The sequence below is a fragment of the Pongo pygmaeus genome, chromosome 3 (assembly GCF_028885625.2).
Source record: "Pongo pygmaeus isolate AG05252 chromosome 3, NHGRI_mPonPyg2-v2.0_pri, whole genome shotgun sequence".
NCBI classification, from domain to species: Eukaryota; Metazoa; Chordata; class Mammalia; order Primates; family Hominidae; genus Pongo; species Pongo pygmaeus.
In genome coordinates, this window is record NC_072376.2 from 64,060,323 (window position 1) to 64,087,542 (window position 27,220).

The following is a 27,220-nucleotide window of genomic DNA, read 5'->3' on the forward strand; positions in this document are numbered from 1 at the left end:
TTGACAGCAAGAAGAACTTTTAGTATATACATTCCTTACAAACAAACAAAAGGCAGATAAACAATGTTGTATACGAACTTCAACACACACCGTACAATATTCCCATTTTGCTGACATAAGTTATGGAAATTTCGTTGTTTACTTGAGTGTCGCTACCAGTATTTTGCTTCTCTGATGATTTTTATCAACTTCCTCATCTGTTAACTTCTCTCCAAGGTATGTCATATCATGACATACTGCTGCTGCATGAACATGGCCAGTTCTTCCTGTTAAACATGTAGAATGCTTTCCTAATTTCTCTTTTTACCCTCTGTCTTTGTGTTTTGCATTTTTCTTACTTTTATTGTCAGAAACTCCAGAAAGTCAATCGTACTAATTTATCACCATTTGCTTTATTAATGTATACTTTGCTTATATGGAATTTTGCCCAACAGACCTCATTACAATTTCTAACCTGTTTTATTTTGTTTTTTTTCTGAGACAGAGTCTCCCTCTGTTGTCCAAGGCTGGAGTGTAGTAGTGCTATCACAGCTGACTGCAGCCTCAACCTTCCAGGCTGAAGCGATCCTCCCATCTCAACCTCCCACGTGGCTGAGACTATAGGTGCTTGCCACTATGCCCAGCTAATATTCGGAATTTTCCTATACGTGGATTCCAGAGGGGTGACAGTGAAACGTGAGTAAGCATGGATTTTGGTATATGCAGAGATGGGGGGCTGAAACTAATTCTGTATACTGAGGGACGACTGTATATGTTTTTACAATTATGCTGTAGGATACATACTGTTGCATAGTCTTGAAAATAATAATTTTTAATTGAGTGGAATAATAATATTGATAAAAGTAGCAGCTGGCCAGATGTGGTGGCTCACACTGGTAATCGCAACACTTTGGGAGGCTGAGGCAGGAGGATGGCTTGAGGCCAAGAGTTTGGGATAGGCCTTGGAAACAAAGGAAGTCGCCATCCCTACAGAAAAATACATGAATTAGCCTAGTGTGGTGGCATGTTCCTGTAGTCCCAGCTCCTTGGTAGGCTGAGGTGGGAGGATCACTTGAGCCCAGGGAGGCTGAGACTGCAGTGAGTCATGATCAGGCCTCTGCACTCCAGCCTGGGTGACAGAGTGAGACCCTGTCTCAAAACGACAAAAAAGTAGCAGCTAACATCAACTGACCTTTTACCAGGTACCTATTAATACCATAGTTTAATTTCTTATAACTGTTTCTTATTTCACTTACCAACTCTGTCTTCAGTTACTCCCAGATTTTTACTGTGTTTGTACAGATGACCTTTTGTTTAGATTGAATTGTCTCCCCAGAAGTAAGATTACTGTGAGTCACGGTGAATGGACATTCTCATTACCCTTGATGTAAATTGACAAGGTTTTGGGTGCCTCCCAGCTATAATCTTAGCACTTTGGGAGGCTAAGACAGGAGGATTGCTTGAGGCCAAGAGTTGGAGGAGGCAGTATGGCAGTATGGTGAGATCCTGTCTCTATTATTTTAAAAAATTGACAAGCTTTACCCTGGAAGGCTTATACACAATTTAAACACCCCTTATAGTATAAGAAAGTGCCCATTTCACTGCACCTTTGCCAGCACAGGGTATTATAATTTAGTAAGTCATTTTTTGTTTGATTATTTTAAATAGATAAAAGACCTCATATTACTTTACTTGTCACATTTCAACATCTTTCCTTAGCTTATTAGCTCTATTTCTTTTCTGTCTGTAAATGGTTGTTGTTGTTTTGTTCTTTGAGACAGGGTCTTGCTCTGTCACCAGGCTGGACTGTAGTGGCATAATCATGCCTCACTGCAGCCTTGACCTGCCAGGCTCAAACTTCAGCATTCTGAGTAGCTGGGACTACAAGTGTGCACCACCACTCCCAGCTAATTTTTTTTCTTTTTTTGGATAGAGACAGGGTCTCACTGTGTTGTCCAGAGCAGTCTCTAGCTCCTGGCCTTAAGCAATCCTCCTGCATTAGCTTCTGAAATTGCTGGAATTTCAGGCATGAGCCACCATGCCTGGCCTGGGCTAGTCCTATATTCTCTAGAGTTCTCTTTACTTTGTGCTAGCCAATCTCTCATTATGCTGTTCACCTGTTATAATGAATAATTCTCTGTATTAAATTTTACCACTTTAAACTTTTGAGTGGTTTATGCTTCCTGATTGGACTCTGACTAATATGCTAGGAAGGGTCCCAGGAGATAAACCCACACAGATGGGATTTGGACATAGGTTTGGTTTCCCAGGGGGCAGTGCTGAGCTCTTTGCCAGTGGGAAATGGGATGCTGGTGATTTCCAGGAAGTGACCTCACAATGACTCAAGCTACCACTTACTGTTGATTGTGACAAAATGCCAGCTGAGGCACATGCCTTGGGAGCTAAGTGGTTGCTGCACTTGACCACTATGAAGACTGGTGTGGGAAGGGTCGTTTTGGATGCACTTGAGCAGGGGTCCCCAACCCCTGAGCCATGGAGCCGTAAGGAGCCACACAGCAGGAGGTGAGTGGTGTCAAGTGAGGGAGTGAGGGAAGCTTGGTCTGTATTTACAGCCACTCCCCTTTGCTCACATTCCCGCCTGAGCTCCACCTTCTCAGATCAGCAGCAGCATTAGATTCTCATAGGAGAACGCACCCTGTTGTGAGCCGTGCATGTGAGGGATCTAGGTTGCGCTGTCCTTATGAGAATCTAATACCTATTGATCTGTCACTTTCTCCCATCACGCTCAGGTGGGACCATCTAGTTGGGAAAACAAGCTTAACACGCCCACTGATTCTACATTATGGTGAGTTCTATAATTATTTTATTATATATTACAGTGTAATAATGGAAATAAAGTGCCTAATAAATGTAATGTGCTTAAATCTTTTGGCCCAGCTCCTACCTCCCGGCAGCCTCTCCAGGCCCAGAACTTTCTCCAGTCAGCCTCTACAGACCAAGCTCATGACTCACAATGACCTATTTAGGCCCATACCCTACCTCACGGCAGTCTCCGCAGATGAGGCTACTGCCTCACAACAGCCTCCACAGGCACAGCTCCATTGTTACAATGGCCTCTTTAGACCCAGTTCCTGCCTCCCAGGCTTCTCTCCAGGCCCTGAACTTTCTCAAGTCGACCTCACCAGACCCAGCTCCTGCCACTCATTGGCCTCCCAAGGGCCAGCTTTTGCCTCACGGCCACCTTCCAAGACCCAGCTCCTGTTGTACAGTGGCCTCTTGAGGCCCATCTTCTGACTCCGGGCAGCCTGTACAGGCCCAGCTCCTGCCTTACAACAGCCTCTTTAGTCCCAGCTCCTGCCTCTTTGCAGGAGGCCCAAATGTCCTCAAGTCCAGGCCACAAAATCCAGGGCCAAAATGTCCACAAGTCGGCCTCTCAAGGCCCAGCTCCTGCCTTTCGTTGGTATCTCCAGGCCCAGCTGCTGCCCCCAGGTGGCCTCTACAGGCCGTGCTCTTTCTTCTGACTGTGTCTGGAGGTCCAACTCCTGCCTCAGAACAACCTCTTTTGGCTCAGCTCCTGCCCAGCTCCTAGTGGCCTTTGTAGGCCCAAAACTGCCTCAAGTCAAGCTTTCCAGGCCCACCTTCTGCCTCCCAATGGCCTGGACAGGCCCAGCTCCTGCGTGACAATGGCCTCTCCAGGCCCAGCTTTTGCCTCACAGAAGCCTTCCCCAAACAAGGTCCTACCTGCCTCCCAGCAGCCTCAACAGGCCCAGATCCTGCTTCACACTAATCTCATTAGGCCCAGCTCATACCTCACCGTGGCCTCTCCAGGCCCAGCTCCTGCCCCTCGACAGGCTGTCCGTACCGGAAACTTCCTCAAGTCGGCCTCTCCAGGCACAGCTCCTGCCTAACATTGGCCTCTTTAGGCACAGCTCATGCCTTGGTGGCCTCTTCAGGCCCAGCTCCTGCATCCCAGCACCTTTTCAAGACCGAGAACTTTCTCAAGTCTGCCATTCCAGGCCCAACTCGTGCCTTCCGTCAGCATCTACAGGCTCAACCTCTGCCTCACAGCACACTTTCCCAGCCCAGCATGTGCCTCAACCGCAACCCCCTAGGCCAAGCTCCTGCCTTTCAGCAGCCTCTACAGGCCCCACTCCTACCTCAATGGCCTCTCTAGGGCAAACTTATGCCTCACAGTGGCCATTCTGGCCCAGCTTTTGCCTTTTGGCAGCATCTCCAGACCCAGAACTTCCTCAAGTGGGCCTCTCCAGGCCCAGCTCTTCCTCCTGGTGGCCGCTGCAGGCCCAGACTGTTGTCAAGTCGGCCTGTCCAGGGTCAGCTCCTGCCTCCCAGCGGCCTCTGCAGGCCCAGGTCGTCCTCAAGTCAGCCTCCACAGGCCCAGTTCCAGCCTCTCGGCGGCCTCTCCGGGTGCAAAAGTTCCTCGAGTCAGCCTCTCCAGACCCAGCTCCTCCTGCCTCCCAGTGGCCTCTTTCAGCCCAGCCCAGCTCATGCCTCCTGGCGGCCTTCACAGGCCCCGCTTTTGACTTTTGGCGGCCTCTGCAGGCCCGAATTTGACCTCCAGTCGGCCTCTCCAGGCCCGGCCTCCTGCCTCCCGAAGGCCTGCACAGGCCCAGCCTCTGCCTCACAGCAGACTATCCACGCCCAGCTAGCCCTCGCCTCACTGCGGCCTCCCCAGTCCAAAGCTCCTGCCTCTCAGCCGCTTCAGCAGGCCCAGCTCCCGCCTGCCAGTGGCCTCTTCAGGCCCATGGGGCTCATTCCTCACAATGGCCTTTCCAGGCCCAGTTTTTCCCTTCCGGCGGCCTCTGCGGGCCCAGAACCTCCTCAAGTTGGCCTCTCCAGACCCACTTGCAGCCTCCCGGCGTCCTCTCTGTGCCCAGTTCTTCCTCCCGGCTGCGTCTCCAGGCCCGACTCTGGCCTCCCAACAACTCTTTGGACTCAGCTCCCGCCCAGCTCCCGGTGGCCCTGGTAGGCCCACAACTTCCTGAAGCCAAGCTCCCCAGGCCCAGCTCAGGCCTCATGGTGGCCTCTCCAGGCTCAGCTCCTGCCCTCCGACGGCGTCTCCAGGCTCCAAACGGCGTCCGGCCGGTGGGCTCCTTCTGGCCCAGTTTGGGCCTCCCAGCAACCTCTGCAGGCCCAGATCGTCCTGAAGTCGGCCTCTCCAGACCCAGCTCCGGCCTCCCAGCAAGCAAGCTCTTTTGGCTCAGCTCCTGCCCAGCTCCCGCTGGCCTTTGTAGGCCCCGAACTTTCTCCACCCAAGCACTTCACGCCCACCTCCTGCCTCCCGGTGCCTGAACTGGCCCAGTTCTGGCTGAAGAACAGCCTCTGCAGGCCCCGCTCTTGCCTCCCAGGGGCCTCTCCAGGCCCGGCTCTCGACCCACGGCGGCCTCCCGGGGCCAACTCCCTGCCTGCCTCCCGGCAGCCTGCGAGCGGCCCAGCTCCTCCTTCATGGTGGCCTGTTGAGGCCCAACTCATGCCTTTGGCACCCTGCCCAGAGGCGTGAGCCCCTGCCTCACACTGGCCTCTCTCACGCTAGGACTTCTCTCAGCGTGAGAGAGGACCTCAGCATGAGAGAGGACCTGTGAGAGGACCTGTCTCAGCATGAGAGAGGACCTGTGAGAGGACCTCTCTCACACTGAGAGACGACCCTCTCAGAGGACCTCTCTCACGCTAAGAGAGGACCCCTCTCAGAGGACCTCTCTCACGCTGAGAGAGGACCCCTCTAGAGGACCTCTCTCAGGGTGAGAGAGGACCCCTCTAAGAGGACCTCTCAGAGTGAGAGAGGACCCCTCTCAGAGGGCCTCTCTCACGCTGGCCTGTTGAGGCCCAACTCATGCCTCTGGCACCCTGCCCAGAGGCCTGAGCCCCTGCCTCACACTGGCCTCTCTCACGCTGAGAGAGGGCCTCTCTCACGCCAGGACTTCTCAGTGTGAGAGAGGACCTCAGCGTGAGAGAGGACCTGTCAGAGGACCTCTCTCAGCGTGAGAGAGGACCCCTCTCAGAAGACCTCTCTCACACTGAGAGAGGTCCTCCCTCACGGTAGCTTGTTGAGGCCCAGCTCATGACTCTGGTGACCTCTAGGCCCAGTCCCTGCCTGTTGGCTGGCGGCTTCTAGAGGCCCAGCCTCTACCTCAACAGTGGGCCCTCCAGGCCCACCTCTTACCTCGCCGTGGCCTCCTCGGGCCAGGCTCCCGCCTCGGGGCGGCCTCCGCAGGCCCAGCTCCTGCCTCACGGAGGCCCTCCGGAGGCCAAGCTCATACGTCACGGCGGCCTCTCCCGGCCAGGCGTTTGCTCCTTTGCATGTGCTCCAGGCCCTGCACTTCCTCCAGTCAGCCTCTCCAGGCCCAGCTCTTCCTCCCGGCGGCCTCTGCAGGCCCAGACTGTCGTCAAGTCAGCCTGCCCTGCCTCGCAGTGGCCTCTGCAGGCCTGGGGTGGCCAACTTGAGGACGACTTGGGCCTGTAGAGGCCGCTGGGAGGAAGAGCTGGGCCTCTAGAGGCCGACTGGAGGAAGTGCAGGGTCTGGAGCCCATGCAAGGGAGCAAATGCCAGGCCGGGAGAGGCCGCCGTGACGCATGAGCTTGGCCTCCGGAGGGCCTCCGCGAGGCAGGAGCTGGGCCTGGAGAGGCCACTGGAGGCATGAGCTGGGCCTCAACAGGCCAGCGTGATGGAGGACTTCTCTCAGCGTGAGAGAGGCCAGTGTGAGGCAGGGGCTCACGCCTCTGGGCAGGGTGCCAGAGGCATGAGTTGGGCCTGAACAGGCCACCGTGAGGGAGGAGCTGGGCTGCACGCAGGCTGCCAGGAGGCAGGCAGGGACTTGGTCCCGGGAGGCCGCCGTGGGGTGACAGCTGGGTCTGGAGAGGCCCCTGGGAGGCAACAGCGGGGCCTGCAGAGGCTCTTCTCCAGCCAGAGCTGGGCCTGTACAGGCCACCGGGAGGCAGGACGTGGGCCTGAAGAGCTTGGCTGCAGAAACTTCGGGGCCTACAAACGCCAGCAGGAGCTGAGCCAAAAGAGCTTGCTTGCTGGGAGTCAGGAGCTGGGCTGGGAGATGCAGCCTGGAGGAACAGCTGGGCCTGCAGAGGCCGCCATGAGGGAGGCAGAGGCTGGGCCTCCTCAAGTCGGCCTCTCCAGACCCACTTGCAGCCTCCCGGCATCCTCTGTGGGCCCAGTTCTTCCTCCCGGCTGCGTCTCCAGGCCCGACTCCGGCCTCCCAACAACCTCTTTGGACTCAGCTCCCGCCCAGCTCCCGGCGGCCCTGGTAGGCCCACAACTTCCTGAAGCCAAGCTCCCCAGGCCCAGCTCAGGCCTCACGGTGGCCTCTCCAGGCTCAGCTCCTGCCCTCCGATGGTGTCTCCAGGCTCCAAATGGCGTCCGGTTGGTGGACTCCTCCTGGCCCAGCTTGGGCCTCCTGGCAACCTCTGCAGGCCCAAGTCATTCCGAAGTCGGCCTCTCCAGGCCCAGCTCCGGCCTCCCAGCAAGCAAGCTCTTTTGGCTCAGCTCCTGCCCAGCTCCCGCTGGCCTTTGTAGGCCCCGAACTTTCTCCAGCCAAGCTCTTCATGCCCACCTCCTGCCTCCCGGTGCCTGAACTGGCCCAGCTCTGGCTGGAGAACAGTCTCTGCAGGCCCCACTCTTGCCTCCCAGGGGCCTCTCCATACCCGGCTCTCGACCCACGGCGGCCTCCCGGGGCCAACTCCCTGCCTGCCTCCGGGCAGCCTGCGAGCGGCCCAGCTCCTCCCTCATGGTGGCCTGTTGAGGCCCAACTCATGCCTTTGGCACCCTGCCCAGAGGCGTGAGCCCCTGCCTCACACTGGCCTCTCTCACGCTGAGAGAGGTCCTCTCTCACGCTGAGAGAGGTCCTCTCTCACGCTAGGACTTCTCTCAGTGTGAGAGAGGACCTCAGCGTGAGAGAGGACCTGTGAGAGTACCTCTCTCAGTGTGAGAGAGGACCTGTGAGAGGACCTCTCTCAGCGTGAGAGAGGACCCCTCTCAGCGTGAGAGAGGACCCTCTCAGAGGACCTCTCTCAGGCTGAGAGAGGATCCCTCTCAGAGGAACTCCCTTACACTGAGAGAGGTGTTCCCTCACGCTGGCCTGTTGAGGCCAAATTCATGCCTCTGGCACCCTGCCCAGAGGCGTGAGCCCTTGCCACACACTGCCCTCTCTCACGCTGAGGTCCTCTCTCACGCTAGGACTTCTCTCAGCATGAGAGAGGACCTCAGCGTGAGAGAGGACATGTTAGAGGACCTCTCAGTGTGAGAGAGGACCTCTTTCAGCGTGAGAAGGGACCTCTCTCAGCGTGAGAGAGGACCCCTCTCAGAGGACCTCTCTCAGCGTGAGAGAGGACCCCTCTCAGAGGACCTCTCTCAGCGTGAGAGAGGACCCCTCTCAGAGGACCTCTCTCAGCGTGAGAGAGGACCCCTCTCAGAGGACCTCTCTCAGCGTGAGAGAGGACTCCTCTCAGTGGACCTCTCAGTGTGAGAGAGGACCCCTCTCAGAGGGCCGCTCTCACGCTGGCCTGTTGAGGCCCAACTCATGCCTATGGCACCCTGCCCAGAGGCGTGAGCCCCTGCCTCACACTGGCCTCTCTCACACTGAGAGAGGTCCTCTCTCACGCTAGGAGTTCTCAGTGTGAGAGAGGACCTCAGCATGAGAGAGGACCTGTCAGAGGACCTCTCTCAGCGTGAGAGAGGACCCCTCTCAGAGGACCTCTCAGCATGAGAGAGGACCCCTCTCAGAGGACCTCTCTCACGCTGAGAGAGGTCCTCCCTCACGGTAGCTTGTTGAGGCCTAGCTCATGAATCTGGTGGCCTCTCCAGGCCCAGTCCCTGCCTGTTGGCTGGCGGCTTCTAGAGGCCCAGCCTCTACCTCAACAGTGGGCCCTCCAGGCCCACCTCTTGCCTCGCCGTGGCCTCCTTGGGCCAGGCTCCCGCCTCGGGACGGCCACCGCAGGCCCAGCTCCTGCCTCACGGAGGCCCTCCGGAGGCCAAGCTCATGTGTCACGGCGGCCTCTCCCGGCCTGGCGTTTGCTCCTTTGCATGCACTCCAGGCCCTGCACTTCCTCCAGTTGGCCTCTCCAGGCCCATCTCTTCCTCCCGGCGGCCTCTGCAGGCCCAGACTGTCGTCAAGTCGGCCTGTCCTGCCTCCCGGCGGCCTCTACAAGCCCAGACTGTCATCAAGTCGGCCTGTCCTGCCTCTCAGCGGCCTCTGCAGGCCCGGGGTGGCCAACTTGAGGACGACTTGGGCCTGTAGAGGTGGCTGGGAGGAAGAGCTGGGCCTGGAGAGGCCGACTGGAGGAAGTGCAGGGTTTGGAGCGCATGCAAGGGAGCAAATGCCAGGCCGGGAGAGGCCGCCATGACGCATGAGCTTGGCCTCCGGAGGGCCTCCGCGAGGCAGGGGCTGGGCCTGGAGAGGCCACTGGAGTCATGAGCTGGGCCTCAACAGGCCAGCGTGATGGAGGACTTCTCTCAGCGTGAGAGAGGCCAGTGTGAGGCAGGGGCTCACGCCTCTGGGTAGGGTGCCAGAGGCATGAGTTGGGCCTGAACAGGCCACCGTGAGGGAGGAGCTGGGCTGCACGCGGGCTGCCAGGAGGCAGGCAGGGACTTGGTCCCGGGAGGCCGCCGTGGGGCGACAGCTGGTCTGGAGAGGCCCCTGGGAGGCAACAGCGGGGCCTGCAGAGGCTCTTCTCCAGCCAGAGCTGGGCCTGTACAGGCCACTGGGAGGCAGGACGTGGGCCTGAAGAGCTTGGCTGCCGAAACTTCGGGGCCTACAAACGCCAGCAGGAGCTGAGCCAAAAGAGCTTGCTTGCTGGGAGTCAGGAGCTGGGCTGGGAGACGCAGCCTGGAGGAACAGCTGGGCCTGCAGAGACCGCCATGAGGGAGGCAGAGGCTGGGCCTCCTCAAGTCGGCCTCTCCAGACCCACTTGCAGCCTCCCGGCATCCTCTCTGGGCCCAGTTCTTCCTCCCTGCTGCATCTCCAGGCCCTACTCCTGTCTCCCAACAACCTCTTTGGACTCAGCTCCCGCCCAGCTCCCGGCGGCCCTGGTAGGCCCACAACTTCCTGAAGCCAAGCTCCCCAGGCCCAGCTCAGGCCTCACGGTGGCCTCTCCAGCCTCAGCTCCTGCCCTCCGACAGCGTCTCCAGGCCCCAAATGGCGTCCGGTCGGTGGACTCCTCCTGGCCCAGCTTGGGCCTCCCGGCAACCTCTGCAGGCCCAAGTCATCCTGAAGTCGGCCTCTCCAGGCCCAGCTCCGGCCTCCCAGCAAGCAAGCTCTTTTGGCTCAGCTCCTGCCCAGCTCCCGCTGGCCTTTGTAGGCCCCGAACTTTCTCCAGCCAAGCTCTTCATGCCCACCTCCTGCCTCCCGGTGCCTGAACTGGCCCAGCTCTGGCTGGAGAACAGCCTCTGCAGGCCCCGCTCTTGCCTCCCAGGGGCCTCTCCATGCCCGGCTCTCGACCCACGGCGGCCTCCCGGGGCCAACTCCCTGCCTGCCTCCCGGCAGCCTGTGAGCGGCCCAGCTCCTCCCTCATGGTGGCCTGTTGAGGCCCAACTCATGCCTTTGGCACCCTGCCCAGAGGCGTGAGCCCCTGCCTCACACTGGCCTCTCTCACGCTGAGAGAGGTCCTCTCTCACGCTGAGAGAGGTCCTCTCTCACGCTAGGACTTCTCTCAGTGTGAGAGAGGACCTCAGCGTGAGAGAGGACCTGTGACAGTACCTCTCTCAGTGTGAGAGAGGACCTGTTAGAGGACCCCTCTCAGCGTGAGAGAGGACCCCTCTCAGCGTGAGAGAGGACCCCTCTCAGCGTGAGAGGGGACCCCTCTCAGCGTGAGAGGGGACCCCTCTCAGCGTGAGAGGGGACCCCTCTCAGCGTGAGAGGGGACCCCTCTCAGCGTGAGAGGGGACCCCTCTCAGCGTGAGAGAGGACTCTCTCAGAGGATCTCTCTCACGCTGAGAGAGGATCCCTCTCAGAGGAACTCCCTCACACTGAGAGAGTTCCTCCCTGACGCTGGCCTGTTGAGGCCCAATTCATGCCTCTGGCACCCTGCCCAGAGGCGTGAGCCCCTACCACACACTGGCCTCTCTCAGCGTGAGAGAGGACATGTTAGAGGACCTCTCAGTGTGAGAGAGGACCTCTTTCAGCGTGAGAAGGGACTTCTCTCAGCGTGAGAGAGGACCCCTCTCAGAGGACCTCTCTCAGCGTGAGAGAGGACCCCTCTCAGAGGACCTCTCAGCGTGAGAGAGGACCCCTCTCAGAGGGCCTCTCTCACGCTGGCCTGTTGAGGCCCAACTCGTGCCTCTGGCACCCTGCTCAGAGGCGTGAGCCCCTGCCTCACACTGGCCTCTCTCACGCTGAGAGAGGTCCTCTCTCACGCTGGGACTTCTCAGTGTGAGAGAGGACCTCAGCGTGAGAGAGGACCTCTCGCAGCGTGAGAGAGGACCCCTCTCAGAGGACCTCTCTCAGAGGATCCCTCTCAGAGGACCTCTCTCAGAGGACCTCTGTCACGCTGAGAGAGGTGCTCCCTCACGGTAGCTTTTTGAGGCCCAGCTCATGACTCTGGTGGCCTCTCCAGGCCCAGCCCCTGCCTGTTGGCTGGTGGCTTCTAGATGCCCAGCCTCTACCTCAACAGTGGGCCCTCCAGGCCCACCTCTTGCCTTGCCGTGGCCTCCTAGGGCCAGGCTCCCACCTCGGGGCGGCCTCCGCAGGCCCAGCTCCTGCCTCGCGGAGGCCCTCCGGAGGCCAACCTCATGCGTCACGGCGGCCTCTCCCGGCCTGGCGTTTGCTCCTTTGCATGCACTCCAGGCCCTGCACTTCCTCCAGTCGGCCTCTCCAGGCCCAGCTCTTCCTCCCGGCGGCCTCTGCAGGCCCAGACTGTCGTCAAGTCGGCCTGTCCTGCCTCCCAGCGGCGTCTGCAGGCCTGGGGTGGCCAACTTGAGGATGACTTGGGCCTGTAGAGTCCGCTGGGAGGAAGAGCTGGGCCTGGAGAGGCCGACTGGAGGAAGTGCAGGGTCTGGAGCGCATGCAAGGGAGCAAATGCCAGGCCGGGAGAGGCCACCATGACGCATGAGCTTGGCCTCCGGATGGCCTCCGCGAGGGAGGGGCTGGGTCTGGAGAGGCCACCGGAGTCATGAGCTGGGCCTCAACAGGCCAGCGTGATGGAGGACCTCTCAGCGTGAGAGAGGCCAGTGTGAGGCAGGGGCTCACGCCTCTGGGCAGGGTGCCAGAGGCATGAGTTGGGCCTGAACAGGTCACCGTGAGGGAGGAGCTGGGCTGCACGTGGGCTGCCGGGAGGCAGGCAGGGACTTGGTCCCGGGAGGCCGCCGTGGGACGACAGCTGGGTCTGGAGATTCCCCTGGGAGGCAACAGCGGGGCCTGCAGAGGCTCTTCTCCAGCCAGAGCTGGGCCTGTACAGGCCACCGGGAGACAGGACGTGGGCCTGAAGAGCTTGGCTGCAGAAACTTCGGGGCCTACAAACGCCAGCAGGAGCTGAGCCAAAAGAGCTTGCTTGCTGGGAGTCAGGAGCTGGGCTGGGAGACACAGCCAGGAGGAACAGCTGGGCCTGCAGAGGCCGCCATGAGGGAGGCAGAGGCTGGGCCTCCTCAAGTCGGCCTCTCCAGACCCACTTGCAGCCTCCCAGCATTCTCTCTGGGCCCAGTTCTTCCTCCCGGCTGCGTCTCGAGGCCCGACTCCGGCCTCCAAACAACCTCTTTGGACTCAGCTCCCGCCTAGCTCCCAGTGGCCCTGGTAGGCCCACAACTTCCAGAAGCCAAGCTCCCCAGGCCCAGCTCAGGCCTCACGGTGGCCTCGCCAGGCTCAGCTCCTGCCCTCCGAAAGCGTCTCCAGGCCCCAAACGGCGTCCGGTCGGTGGGCTCCTCTAGGCCCAGCTTGGGCCTCCCAGTGGCCTCTGCAGGCCCAAATTGTCCTGAAGTCGGCCTCTCCAGGCCCAGCTCCGGCCTCCCGGCGGCCTCTCCAGGCACAACGCGTCCTCAATGAGGGCCCCTCCGGTGCCAGCTCCTGCCTCCCGTTGGCCTCTAGAGGCCCGGCCTCTACCTCACAGTGGGCCCTCCAGGCCCACCTGTTGCCTGGCACCGTGGCCTCCTCGGGCCAGGCTCCCACCTCGGGGCGGCCTCCGCAGGCCCAGCTCCTGCCTCCCGGAGGCCAAACTGGGACGTCATGGCGGCATTTCGCGGCCTAGCGTTTGCTCCTTTGCATCTGCTACAGGCACTGGACTTCCTCCAGTCGGCCTCTCCAGGCCCAGCTCTTCCTCCTGGTGGCCTCTGCAGGCCCAGACTGCCCTTGAGTCGGTCTCTCCAGGGCCAGCTCCGGCCTCCCGGCAGCTTCTGCAAGCCCAAGTCATCCTCAAGTTGGCCTGGAATTGGGCCTGGAAGAGCTGCAAGGCAGCCTCCCCGGGCCCAGCTCCGTCCTCTCGGCAGCCTCTCCAGGTGCAAAACTTCCTCAAGTCAAGGCCGGGCGTGGTGGCTCACGCCTGTAATCCCAGCACTTTGGGAGGTTGAGGTGGGCGGATCATGAGGTCAGGAGATCGAGACCATCATGGCTAAAACAGTGAAACCCGGTTTCTACTAAAAATACAAAAAATTAGCCGGGCGCGGTAGCGGGCGCCTGTAGTCCCAGCTACTAGGGAGGCTGAGGCAGGAGAATGGCGTGAACCCGGGAGGCGGAACTTGCTGTGAGCCAAGATAGCACCAATGCACTCCGGCCTCGGCTAAAGAGCAAGACTCTTCCCCTAACTCATTTTATGACGCCAGCATCATCCTGATACAAAAGCCTGGCAGAGGCACAACAAAAAAAGAGAATTTTAGACCAATATCCTTGATGAACATTAATGCAAAAATCCTCAATAAAATACTGGCAAACAGAATCCAGCAGCACATCAAAAAGCTTATCCACCATGATCAAGTGGGCTTCATCCCTGGGATGCAAGGCTGGTTCAATATACGCAAATCAATAAATGTAATCCAGCATATAAACAGAACCAAAGTCAAAAACCACATGATTATCTCAATAGATGCAGAAAAGGCCTTTGACAAAATTCAACAACCCTTCATGCTAAAAACTCTCAATAAATTAGGTATTGATGGGTCGTATCTGAAAATAATAAAAGCTATTTATGACAAACCCACAGCCAATATCATACTGAATGGGCAAAAACTGGAAGCATTCCCTTTGAAAACTGGCACAAGACAGGGATGCCCTCTCTCATCACTTCTATTCAACATAGTGTTGGAAGTGCTTGCCAGGGCAATTAGGCAAGAGAAGGAAATCAAGGGTATTCAATTAGGAAAAGAGGAAGTCAAATTGTCCCTGTTTGCACATGACATGATAATATATCTAGAAAACCCCATTGTCTCAGCCCAAAATCTCCTTAAGCTGATAAGCAACTTCAGCAAAGTCTCAGGATACAAAATCAATGTAGAAGAATCACAAGCATTCTTATACATCAATAACAGACAAACAGCCAAATCATGAGTGAACTCCCATTCACAATTGCTTCAAAGAGAATAAAATACCTAGGAATCCAACTTACAAGGGATGTGAAGGACCTCTTCAAGGAGAACTACAAACCACTGCTCAAGGAAATAAAAGAGGATACAAACAAATGGAAGAACATTCCATGCTCATGGGTAGGAAGAATCAATATCATGAAAATGGCCATCCTTCCCAAGGTAATTTACAGATTCAATGCCATCCCCATCAAGGTACCAATGACTTTCTTCACAGAATTGGAAAAAACTACTTTAAAGTTCATATGGAACCAAAAAAGAGCCCGCATCGCCAAGTCAATCCTAAGCCAAAAGAACAAAGCTGGAGGCATCACACTACCTGACTTCAAACTATACTACAAGGCTACAGTAACCAAAACAGCATGGTACTGGTACCAAAACAGAGATATAGATCAATGGAACAGAACAGAGCCCTCAGAAATAATGCCACATATCTACAACTATCTGATCTTTGACAAACCTGAGAAAAACAAGAAATGGGGAAAGGATTCCCTATTTAATAAATGGTGCTGGGAAAACTGGCTAGCCATATGTAGAAAGCTGAAACTGGATCCCTTCCTTACACCTTATACAAAAATCAATTCAAGATGGATTAAAGACTTAAATGTTAGACCGAAAACCATAAAAACCCTAGAAGAAAACCTAGGCAATACCATTCAGGACATAGGCATGGGCAAGGACTTTATGTCAAAAACACCAAAAGCAACGGCAACAAAAGCCAAAATTGACAAATGGGATCTAATTAAACTCAAGAGCTTCTGCACAGCAAAGGAAACTACCATCAGAGTGAACAGGCAACCTACAAAATGGGAGAAAATTTTTGCAACCTACTCATCTGACAAAGGGCTAATATCCAGAATCTACAATGAACTCCAACAAATTTACAAGAAAAAAACAACCCCATCAAAAAGTGGGCAAAGGACATGAACAGACACTTCTGAAAAGAAGACATTTATGCAGCCAAAAAACACATGAAAAAATGCTCACCATCACTGGCCATCAGAGAAATGCAAATCAAAATCACAATGAGATACCATCTCACACCAGTTAGAATGGCAATCATTAAAAAGTCAGGAAACAACAGGTGCTGGAGAGGATGTGGAGAAATAGGAACACTTTTACACTGTTGGTGGGTCTGTAAAGTAGTTCAACCCTTGTGGAAGTCATTGTGGTGATTCCTCAGGGATCTAGAACTAGAAATACCATTTGACCCAGTCGTCCCATTACTGGGTATATACCCAAAGGACTATAAATCATGCTGCTATAAAGACGCATGCACACGTATGTTTATTGCGGCATTATTCACAATAGCAAAGACTTGGAACCAACCCAAATGTCCAACAATGATAGACTGGATTAAGAAAATGTGGCACATATACACCATGGAATACTATGCAGCCATAAAAAATGATGAGTTCACGTCCTTTGTAGGGACATGGATGAAATTGGAAATCATCGTTCTCAGTAAACTATCACAAGAACAAAAAAGCAAACACCGCATATTCTCACTCATAGGTGGGAATTGAACAATGAGAACACATGGACCCAGGAAGGGGAACATCACACTTTGGGGACTGTTGTGGGGTGGGGGGAGGGGGGCGGGATAGCATTGGGAGATATACCTAATGCTAGATGACGAGTTGGTGGGTGCAGCACACCAGCATGGCACATGTATACATATGTAACTTACCTGCACGTTGCGCACATGTACTATAGAGCCTAAAGTATAATAATAATAATAATAATAATAATAAAAAGAAGAAAAAGAATGTATATTCTGCAGTTGTATGAAGCATGCTATAAATATCAATTAGGTCGAAAAAAAAAGAATAAACGGTGGTTTTCAAGGGCCAGGGTAAAGGGGAAATGGAAAGTTGCTGATCAATGGTTATAAAATCTCAGTTATGCAAATTGAAAAATTTCTAGGCATCTGCTACCCAACATTGTTCGTATAGTGAACAATACTGTATTTTACATTTAAACTTTTGTTGAGGGTAGACCTCATGCTAATTTTCTTGCCACTATAAAATAAAAATTTTTTAAAAAGGAAAAAAAACTTCCTCAAGTCAGTCTCTCCAGGCCCAGCTCCTCCTGCCTCCCAGTGGCCTCTTTCGGCCCAGCCCAGCTCATGGCTCTCGGCGGACTTCCCAGGCCCTGGTTTTGACTTTCGGCGGCCTCTTCAGGCCCAGAACTTGACCTCCAGTTGGCCTTTGCAGGCCCGGCCTCCTGCCTCCCAAAGGCCTGCACGGGCCCGGTCTTGGCCTAACGGCAGACTCTCCATGCCCAGCTAGCTCTCACCTCACTGTGGCCTCCCCATTCCCGAGCTCCTGCTTTTCGGCCACTTCGGCAGGCCCAGCTCCCGCCTGCCAGTGGCCTCTTTAGGCCCAGCTCATTCCTCACAATGGCCTTTCCAGGCCCCGTTTTTCCCTTCCGGCAGCCTCTTGGCCTCTAATTTTTTTATCTTTTGTGTATAAATCCCAAAATATGGAATTTTGGAATTTTCCACCATTATATAAATATTTTGATAGGTAATTTATTTGGAGTGAGTTTCTGCACCAAGCCCGAATTTTTTATTTTATTTTCCTTATTATTTGGTGTTAAGCAGGTTTAATGACGGTCATGGCAACTTTTTGGCACAATAAGAAATATCGCCCATGATCAACGTGTTCTGTTCTGGGGAAGGGGGCAAAGGCAGGGTGAATCACTTTCTTAAAAAGTACAACTCAAGTTGAGAGTGCAGAGGGAATGGGGAGAAAACCCTGCCGCTGCCTGTGTCGAAGTGCAGGAGCCCCCACCCCCATACTCACCTGAGTCCAGCCCCTCTGGGGAAAGAAGGGATGCATGAACTCCCCCTATTCCACAGGCGCCTCCCTGTGGCCCAAGGCCCTCTTCACACTCCATCTTGTAGCCCCAGCAGGAGCTATTTTCCGAAAAGTGAAAAGCTCTGAAGGTCCCATGCTTCATGGTATGTACAGGGGCTCGGAGGAGGGAAACTGCCCAGCTTTCCCCTGGCACAGCTGCAGGGGTAGGGGGTATATATAAGAGGAGCAGGCCTTGGCCAGGCATGGTGGCTCACGCCTGTAAGCCCAGCACTTTGGGAGGTGGAGGCAGGCGGATCACGATGTCAGGAGATCAAAATCAGCCTGGCCAAGATGGTGAAGCCCTGTCTGTACTAAAAATACAAAAATTAGCCGGATGTGGTAGCGTGCACCTGTAATCCCAGCTACCCGGAAGGCTGAGGCAGGAGAATGGCATGAACCTGGCAGGAAGAGGTTGCCGTGAGCCAAGATTGCACCACTGCACTCCCGCCTGGGCGACAGAGCAAGACTATGTCTCCAAAAAAAAAAAAAAAAAAAAAAGAAGCAGGCCTTATTCCATCCCACCCAAACTGAAAGGATTAAATGGCTTTACCCAGCAGAAGATAACCATCCTGCCCTCCATTGCTACCCCCACATACTGTCCATGTTCTCAGGGGGTACTGTGAGTCCTGGGATCTTCTTTGGGGTCACCCACCTGCCTGTGGTAGTTATGGAGGGACCCAGGTGTTGAGGCAGGGCTGGGGTGTCCCCTTCCAGCCAGGCTGTCGAGGCCCCAACTCTGGGGCAGAGGCAGTGGCAGGGCAGCCAGGGTTGCACCAGAGCCTGAGCAGGGTGAGATGGGGTCAGGCAGGGCTGGGAGTCAGGGCAGGGGCAGCAGCAGTGGACCCGCTATGCACACATCTTCTTCTCCAAGGTTTGTGTGCAGAACATCCTGCCCATGCTGCCCCAGCAGCTTCAGTTGGCACCTGCCCCAGTCCAGCCTCTGGGACCCATGCAGCAGCTCCCAGCGGCCCTGCACCCACCACCAGCATCCATTTCATCTGCAGTTGAAGATCTGTGAGGTGCCCAGAAGATCATGCAGTCATCAATCCCACAGAGCAGCCTGCGAGGCTGAGGCTCCTCCCACTGGACCGCCCCCCAACTGGCACCACTGCTGCCCCTGCCCCTACTGTCAGCCTCACGTGACTCTCGGGCAGAGGCAGTGGTGGGGCAGCCAGGGCAGCATCAGAGTCTGAGCCAGGTGAGGTGGGGTCAGGACCCCCGCAGGGCTGGGAGTCAGGGCAGGGGCAGAACAAACCTTGGAGGGGAAGATGTGTGCATAGTGGGCCTGGAGGGCGGCTGTGGCCTAGTGGACAGGAAGAAGCAGTGGGCCTGGAAGAGCTGCATGATCAGTGCCGGCACTGGTCCAGGGCGTGTGCAGTGAAGAGGACAGCGCCTTCTCGGTCTCCGGTTCCCTCAGCGCGTCCTCAGCTTCTCCACCTGTGCAGACAAAGGGGAAGCTGTCCCCATCACACATGTCACACTTGGGGGTGTTGGGCTTTGGGCTGCAGCTGGAGCATCTTCTCATTTTGCATTTGGGCATGGTGGGGTCCTCCAGTGTGGGATCCATGTCCGTGGTGTTCCCTCTGCCCTGACCCCCAAAGCCCAGTCAGTTTCTCCTATTCAGGCTCTGCCCCCCGGGTGGCTCAGCCCAGCTGCTGCCTAGGAAAGCCTTAGTGTTGGGAGGGACCGCAATGACTGAGGGGCCTGGTAGCTCCAGGTCGCCCACACTTTCAGGTCTCTCGCACCAGAATGTGGCAGGATCCATTGGGAGGAAACAGGTCGCCTTGGAAGGCGTCCCTGGGCCCCCATCCCCAGGGATAGGGGCTGTAGGGGGCCCGCTCTGCTGCCCTGACCAGACTTCTGGGCTTGAAGGCTCCTGGGCCCAGTAAGAAGGAGGTGGGTGCCAAGGTTGAGGAGGAAGCATCCGAGTATGTGTAGGAGGAGGACGGGGTGGGACCATAGACTTTGCCAAAAACTGCAGTTGGATCGGGGGACCCTGGGGGCTCAGGATCCAGCAAGGGGCGGCAGGAGTAAAGAAGGAAAAAATGACAGGTGCAAATACCTTCCCACCAAAGCCCTTGTTGCCCTCTGGCTCCTCCCCAGAGCTGTCCCCACTCTCAGCCGGTCACCCACTCCTTGAACTTGAGATCAGTGTCAGTGGTGCTAAAGCCGTCATCAGCAATGACATCATCACCCCCTCCTCGTGGATGACCATGTGTTCCTCGTCACTCGCTATGTCCTCACTGGCCATGTGCTGGGAATGAGCAGCTCAGGTGGGCAGCTGAGTTTCATGTTCTTACATTTTAGTTATACTCCTTATAAAAAGCAACTATATAGTTGAACTTTTTAAAAAATTGAATTCCACAAATCTCTGTCTTTATGAAGACATTTAGTCAATTTCCAATTATTAGGTTTATCATTTTTTTCTCTGCTGAATTGGAAATTATAAACTCAATAGTTGTTGTATGGTTGGTTATCCCTGAATTAATTTTAAAAGCCTAGAATTAGTTAACATCTTTCTATCTATACTGAGAACCAGTGAGATGTCAGAACACTTTAAATATAAATATCCTTCATCTGACCTACATGACATTATATCTAGTACTTAAGCACAGAAAAGAATATAAATTGGCATTGTTATTGTTTCATAAATATAACATTTGCTAAAATATTTAACAGCCTCTTGGCTCATCATTTTTAGAAACTGCCTTAGCAAAATTTGATTTCGATAGATAAAACACTCTTATTTTTTACTCTAAACAAGCCTTGTAACTTACTCATTTAAAAAAAACTGCTCAGCACATAATTTAAGTATATTGTTTGAGGCTTTAAATATAATTAATACTTTAGTATGTTCTCTTTCTTTAATGAAGTACTTAATTAGCCTTAACTCATTCATCTCTCAGATAAAGTTATGATTTTTAACACTTAATCTTTCTTGAAACAAGCGTTTATACTAAATGAGTAGATAGTAAACATCAATAGCAGTGAAAATTTATGTGCATATGTGTTTGTGCATATATCGATGATGATGTTCCCATGTGAATGCATTTTATTTAATTTTGTAAGCAAGTATTTTAACTATGAAACTCATTTTAAACCTTTTTTTTTCTTTTTTTCCTCTCAAGTCTTAAGATGTAACCTTGAAACAGATTGTAGAAACATTTTTTCTTAGCCTTGAGATAAAGCCTTGAAATGTACTTCGAAACTCTGCTTCCCTGTTTCCCAGCAGACAGTCCCTTGCACCATACACACTTATCTAACGGCATGCTTGTTAAGAAATTCCAGGGTCTAATTTTATAATAAGCCAGGCAAGGAGGCCCAGCTGCGGAATTCTCCCCAACAAGGAGATTGCCTCAGGACAGATAATCATCTACAACCCAGCCACAACCGAGATGGTCCAGCCAGCACTCCAGGTGGACAGTGACTCAAGATAGCCTTTGGAACAAGATATTCAGACCTGCACCCTGTGTTTCTCCTGCTGGTTTCCATACCAAGTCTCTCCCTTTTAAACCCCTTCTCCCAAGACTAACATTTGAAATGGTCTTTTGGAGGCAAGAACCTGACCATTTCCCAACTGCTAGCATTTGAATGAAGTTGCTTTCCTTTCACTACACTTTGCTTCTTGTATTCTGGCCCTCGAGCAGTGAGCAGCTGGACTTGCATTCAGTTACAATTCTAAAAGGTTAATTTTGACAGCTTCTTTAATAAACACATATATACACAGTCCCTGGGATTTTAAAATAACTGTTATATTTGCCTTTTTTAACCTTTCTAATTGGATATAATTATTTATATAATTATATATACAAATCTTAGATTCAGTGTGAAAGAATACATTACTTCATTTGCAAATCCTTCTTGTATTACTTTTGTAATCTATATGTTATGTGATGGTATATAATTCCTAATTCTGAAGTGCATGGCTTTTTCACTCTGGAATACTCCATCTTTCTTACAGGTATACAGCTCATTATTATTATTATTATTATTATTATTATTATTATTATTATTAGAGATGGAGTCTCACTCTGTTGCCCAGGCTAGAGTGCAGTGGCACGATCTCAGCTCACTGCCAGCTCTCCCTCTCAGGTTCACGCCATTCTCCTGCCTCAGCCTCCCGAGTAGCTGGGACTACAGGCGCCCACCACCACGCCTGGGTAATTGTTTATATTTTTCGTAGAAACGGGGTTTCACCATGTTAGCCAGGATGGTCTCGATCTCCTGACCTCGTGATTTGCCTGCCTCGGCCTCCCAGAGTTCTGGGATTACAGGTGAGAGCCAGCTCATTATTTATTTCCAAACATACTGGCTTCTGAACGGTACTTTATAATAAATGTTTGTGAAGTGAAGGATAACTAAATACATAAATTAATATTTCAAAGTCATTAAAGTCTCCAAAATTAAGAATACAGTAACTACATGTGGTTTCTATTTGAGTGCTTATTTCTGTGGTTAATAACAATTACTTTTTTATGAAAAATTGACCATATCTGGATTGATTATATATATATAAATTGATACAGTGCCCTAAGATCCAAGGATCAGTGATTCAGTATATTGCAAACTGCACTACATAAACATTTAAAGAATTTAGGATTATTCTATTTAACTTGATTTAATAACTGAGTTTTTAGTATTAAATGCCTTACCTGATTCTTAGCATTTGCATGCCATTCTTTCTAAAAGTTAAATTTGCTTGCCTCCCATATGCAAGTGTAGGATAGTTCTAGCCTCCAGAAAAAAAATCTAACATTTTAGCAGAAGAAATTTAAGGAGCACCTCACCAATATTAGGCAATACCCTGACTACTAATGACTCCAACTTGTGCTCATCCTGGTTACCCATTTTGCTGCTGACATTTTGTTCCTACCTTGTATTCTCTTTTAATAACCATAACATTATCTAAGAATTGGGTTTTGAATTATTCATTGCTTTTGATAAACTCAACTCCTCTACTAAGTCTGTAGAAGACTGTCTCTGTCCCTGAACTAGGCCTATGACTGTGACACTCTCCTTAAGATGTTTAACAGAATCTGTTCCTCCTGAAACTCAGTGGGGTTTGGAGTCAGACACACCTGAGACAGAATTCTAATTTAGTTTCTTTCAAAGTAATTTCTAATTTACTTTCTTTCATTAATGCAGATCCATTTATTAAATTACTTGAACTCCAGTTTTCTATAAAAGAAAGCAGTGTAAAATATTGTTTCTACAATTGCTATTAATTATAACTATAGTAGTACTGCTTATAACATGCTAGGACCTATTTTAAGCATTTTACATGTTGATAATTGCATTCTCATGCCAACATTTTGAAGCAGATATTCTTAGGAATTTTTCAATCACCAAATGAGATAACCTGTGTAACTTTGCTGGAATATAGTAAACATTCAACAGTTTAATAAATGTTATTCTCTCTTACTTAAACAAATGAACTATATTTGGCAAGCATGTAAGTCTGTACATTATCAGACTTTGAACAATCAAAAATAAATAAAACATCCACTTAAAAAGCCAAGTATTTTCCCTCCTATTTTTTTCCATTTTAATCTCTAAATTTCCGCTAGCATTTTTCTGACACACATGCTAATATTTCCTCATTAACAACAAAACACAAAAACTACATAAAATAACTTTTCTTATGTTTGTTATCTTCTGTAACTCCCAACCTCACTGAATTCCCTTCTCTTTGACAGCAAAACTTCTAAAATAATTTGTATTTTATTCCAGCTGCTATCCTCTTCCATCAATTAGCTCAAGCCTTGAGTCATGACATTTCCCAGAGAGTCTACAAGAATTTCTCTCTGAAGTCATGGAAGAAACTTTAAAAGCAGTGGGTTTTTCATTTCATTTTTCTTAATGCAAGTGTAGGATAGTTGAAGTCTCCAAATAGTGACCCTGCTTTCCTTCACTGCATGGGCTTCTATGACGCTACTCACTCTCCACCTTGTCTTGCTTCTCTGGCCGCACCTTTCCTTGGTCTTATTACTGCTTTCTCAGTGAAGCTATTCTCAAGGATTATCTTCACATTTTCTCTCTTTTCCTCCTACACTCTATCTTTCTCAGAGTTGTAACCATAATCTCTGTAATTTCTAAAACACTGTCTTCATTTGTATCTCTCATGAGACTTTTTCCTGTTTTTAAATAAATGTTTCCCCACTCCTTTGGTTGACTGTATTTATTTATTTATCTATTTATTTATTTTGAGATAGATTCTTGTTCTGTCACCAGGTTAGAGTGCAGTGGCGCAATCTCGGTTCACTGCAGCCTCTGCCTCCTGGGTTCAAGCAATCCTCCTGCCTCAGCCTCCTGAGTAGCTGGGATTACAGGCACCTGACACCACACCCAGCTAATTTTTGTAGTTTTAGTAGAGACGCAGTTTCACCATGTTGGCCAGGATGGACTTGATCTCCTGACCTCGTGATCTGGCCACCTCGGTCTCCCAGCATGCTGGGATTACAGGCATGAGCCACCTCGCCCGGCCTGGTTGACCCCTAAGAACCACTGCTTTCTGATTCTGACTAGATTATTCATCAGTCTCCAAAATCTCTGAACCTTTGGTTGCTTGTAATTTCTTTCTCCCATCTCTGGCCATGCAAGTAAGCCCAACTTTGGGGCACATAATTTGTGGTTCACTCGGTATACATTCCCATCATTTTACCAGTCTCATCAGATTCACTGTCATGAACCTTAAAAGGTAAAACTTCTTTCCGGAGTCTCTTATAGGAAGGGATGATCATATGACACATTTCTGAAAAATGACAGAAAACTGGAAATGTGCCGGGCATAGGAGGGCAAATTTGCTCTACTAATACATGTGTCAAACTTCCCATTTCCTTTTTCTCCCCTGCTGTCTAAATAATGTTGTAATGGCTGGAGCTTTAACATCCATCTGACAGTATGAAGAATAGAGAAAGGAAATTTAGCCCCAGCATCCTCAAGCTGGTGAACCAAAGCCAGGCACTATCTGGCTGTGAGCACTTTTTATAAGAGGAAAAATTTCAGCGAATCCCCCTATGTTTAGCTGAAATGTGTCACATGCAGATCAATGCGATCTCTAACGAGCATAGTACCCTTTAGTATCCAGCTTAAATTCTGATCATTTCCCTCCAGCCCAAAGTCATTGCTCCCTCTTAAGTTTCCTTCTTTTCGTGCAGGAAAAGATACACTGGCTTTGTCAACAGGGACCAGAATTAGGATTCTGCCACTTAGGTGCTAACCAGATTATGCAATTTATTCTCTGTTCTTCTGTACATGCTTTTAGAATGGAAAAGAAACATCTGGAAGGTTTAATGTTAAGGGATGAAGGAGAAAATGGAAAACTGCATGACATTTAAAGGAATCTTCCTAAGAAAGCCATGGAGTGAGCCATATAGACATGCTTTTCTTAGGTAACTCTGCCAGATACAAGCTGCTTCAGGGTAGGCAGCATTTCACATGTAAAGTGGGAGTAACAATAAAATTTTCTAATAATTTATATTGTTACTATTATTAATTGACAGTTGATTGTATGTCTAGCACTGTCCAAGTTAAAGATATAGGGCCGGGCGTAGTGGTTCACGCCTGTAATCGGCACTTTGAGAGGCTGAGGCGGGCGGATCTCTTGAGGTCTGGAGTTCGAGACCAGACTGGCCAACAAGGTGAAATCCCATCTCTGCTAAAAATACAAAATTAGCCGGGCATGGTGGTGGGCACCTGTAATCCCAGCTACTCAGAAGGCTGAGGAAGGAGAATCACTTGAACCTGGGAGGTGAAGGTTACAGTGACCCATGATCATGCCAATGCACTCCAGCCTGGGTAACAAGAGTGAAAATCCATCTAAAAAATTAATTTAAAAAATTTTAAAAAAAGATATAGCTTAATTCTGACAGCAATTTCATGCATTAGGAACTACTATCTTATTGTGAAGAAAAAATAAATGAGGACTCAAGATATATAATTTGTCCAAGGGCACAAAGTCAGAGTGCACAGTCATAAAATTATGATCCCCGCCACTCATTTCATATGATAAAACTTATTAGGTAAATGCAAAGTATTGGGAAAGCATCATGTTTCTGGTGGCATTTTCTGCCTCCTAACTCTGAATCGCCATCCTTGTCAATCAGGCACCATGTACCTTATCTTCTTTGTTTAACAATTTATCTCTTTGAAGGCCAATGACTTCAAATTACCCTATTTTGCATCCCCCAGGGCCTTGCACAAAAACATTCAGTAAATTTTCCTGACTAAATAAAATGCTACATTAAAAATCCAGAAAATTGTGGTATCCTAAAAATTATAAATTTTGAAATGTTGACCATGATTTATTTCTCATATTTTTTCATTAGCATATATATGTGTGTGTATATATATATATATAATTCATTAATAGATTTAAAATTTTCTTAGAAATTTAAAATTTCTTAAAAATTTCTTAGAAATTTAAAATTTTCTTAGAGACTCTGGTCACCAGTATATCCATATTTAAAAGATATTTGTTCATGTCCAATCAATTGAACTATTTTCTATATTTTCTCAATGTTTCCTCTTGCTATAAAATATTTTTCTGGTGGTGCTATACTATATAACTGTATCATTTGACCCTTCACAGTAAATAGCAACATTCTAATAAAAAATAAATGTAATAGAATTAAATGAATTGATTATACAGATAAGTCACAGTGATGTGGGGATGACATAAATTGATTTTTTAAGAATTTTTTTGGTTAATATTTAAAATTCTTACGTGTTTTGTTAAAGCAACACAATATGGAGTTTAATATATGCAACACAATATGGAGTAAAATGATTTTAGCCTTAAAGAGTGTGTTTTTGGCTGGGTGCGTTGGCTCATGCCTGTAATCCCAGCACTTTGGGAGGCCAAGGTGGGTGAATCACCTGAGATCGGGAGTTCAAGACCAGCCTGACCAACATGGAGAAACCCCATCTCTACTAAAAATACAAAATAAGCCACGTGTGGTGGTGCATGCCTGTAATCCCAGCTACTTGGGAGGCTGAGGCAGGAGAATCCCTTGAACCTGGGAGGTGGAGGTTGTGGTGAGCCGAGATTGTGCCATTGCACTCCAGCCTGGGTAACAAGAGTGAAACTCCACCTTAAAAAAAAAAAAAGAAAGAAAGCTTTTTTATGTATGACTATATGCTTTTGTTTAAAGATTATGTAAAATCTTTTGTATGATGGCAACATCTTCAAATTTGAAGAGTGGCTTTCTTGGAATTTAGCCTCAATCTATAAATATTTGGTATATATAAAATAATTTAAGTAAACATGTGTTTACTCAAACAGACCTAACCTTATTTCTACACTTAGAATTTGATAATCTGCTTAATTTTAATATACTTGTAATATTTCTTAATTTTGGTCACACTTTTGAACTTTGACTTCAGGTCCCTTGGCTCTCCAGTTTCTCTCTGTTTAGAGTCCTACAGAAATTCAGAATTTAAAAACATCCTTCATAATTGAGAACTAGTTGAAAGCTATCAGCTTGCACTGTGGACATTTTTCAAATCTCAATTATATAAACAAAAAAAGAGGGAGTTCTTCTACTACATCTTAGAGAAGCCTTATATAAAATCTCTCTCTTTTTCCTCTTTGTAATATATTCTGCCACAGTACATTTTGTTTTTAAATTTCTTATCAACCAAGATAAATATTTTTGTATCTGAATGGTTCAGTAAGTACTTCACCTGATTATCGTTCTGCTCAAAAAGGACTGAGAGATTTATAGTATAAGATAATTCAGCTCCAATAGGTGCCTAAATTTTTTCCTGAGGCACAGGAAGGGAATTCAGTTCAATGCTTAAATGCCTTCATAAAGGATTAGATGATATTAAACAAACAAACAAAAAACAAGAAAGCAAACAGAAGATTCATTTGCCATGTAGACAGCGTATACATG

The 27,220-nt window shown here is 50.4% G+C and overlaps 2 protein-coding genes and 1 pseudogene across 2 annotated transcripts; all 3 read left to right on the forward strand.

The window, feature by feature from the left end:
* Window positions 1–985: 985 nt before the first annotated feature.
* On the forward strand, window positions 986–5,250 carry LOC129034766 (putative uncharacterized protein FLJ44672; annotated as a pseudogene).
* A 1,532-nt stretch (window positions 5,251–6,782) lies between these two features.
* LOC134739506 (putative uncharacterized protein FLJ44672) lies at window positions 6,783–7,537 on the forward strand. The gene has a single exon (XM_063664397.1). It carries the CDS (start codon window positions 7,001–7,003, stop codon window positions 7,535–7,537), a length of 537 nt encoding a protein of 178 aa, XP_063520467.1. The 5' UTR covers window positions 6,783–7,000.
* Window positions 7,538–8,744: 1,207 nt separating this feature from the next.
* LOC129034547 (putative uncharacterized protein FLJ44672) lies at window positions 8,745–10,317 on the forward strand. Its single transcript, XM_063664398.1, has 2 exons — window positions 8,745–8,781; window positions 9,659–10,317. The coding sequence occupies exons 1-2, from the start codon at window positions 8,745–8,747 to the stop codon at window positions 10,315–10,317; spliced, it is 696 nt and encodes a 231-aa protein (XP_063520468.1).
* Window positions 10,318–27,220: the final 16,903 nt, after the last annotated feature.

Bases quoted from the DNA above. Each gene is read 5' to 3' on its own strand.
- LOC129034547 (XM_063664398.1), top strand. From the start codon at position 8,745: ATGAATCTGGTGGCCTCTCCAGGCCCAGTCCCTGCCT. The intron at 8,782-9,658 runs GTTGGCTGGCGG...GGGCCTGTACAG, and splicing joins TCCAGGCCCAGTCCCTGCCT to GCCACTGGGAGGCAGGACGT.
- LOC134739506 (XM_063664397.1), top strand. From the start codon at position 7,001: ATGCAGCCTGGAGGAACAGCTGGGCCTGCAGAGGCCGCCATGAGGGAG.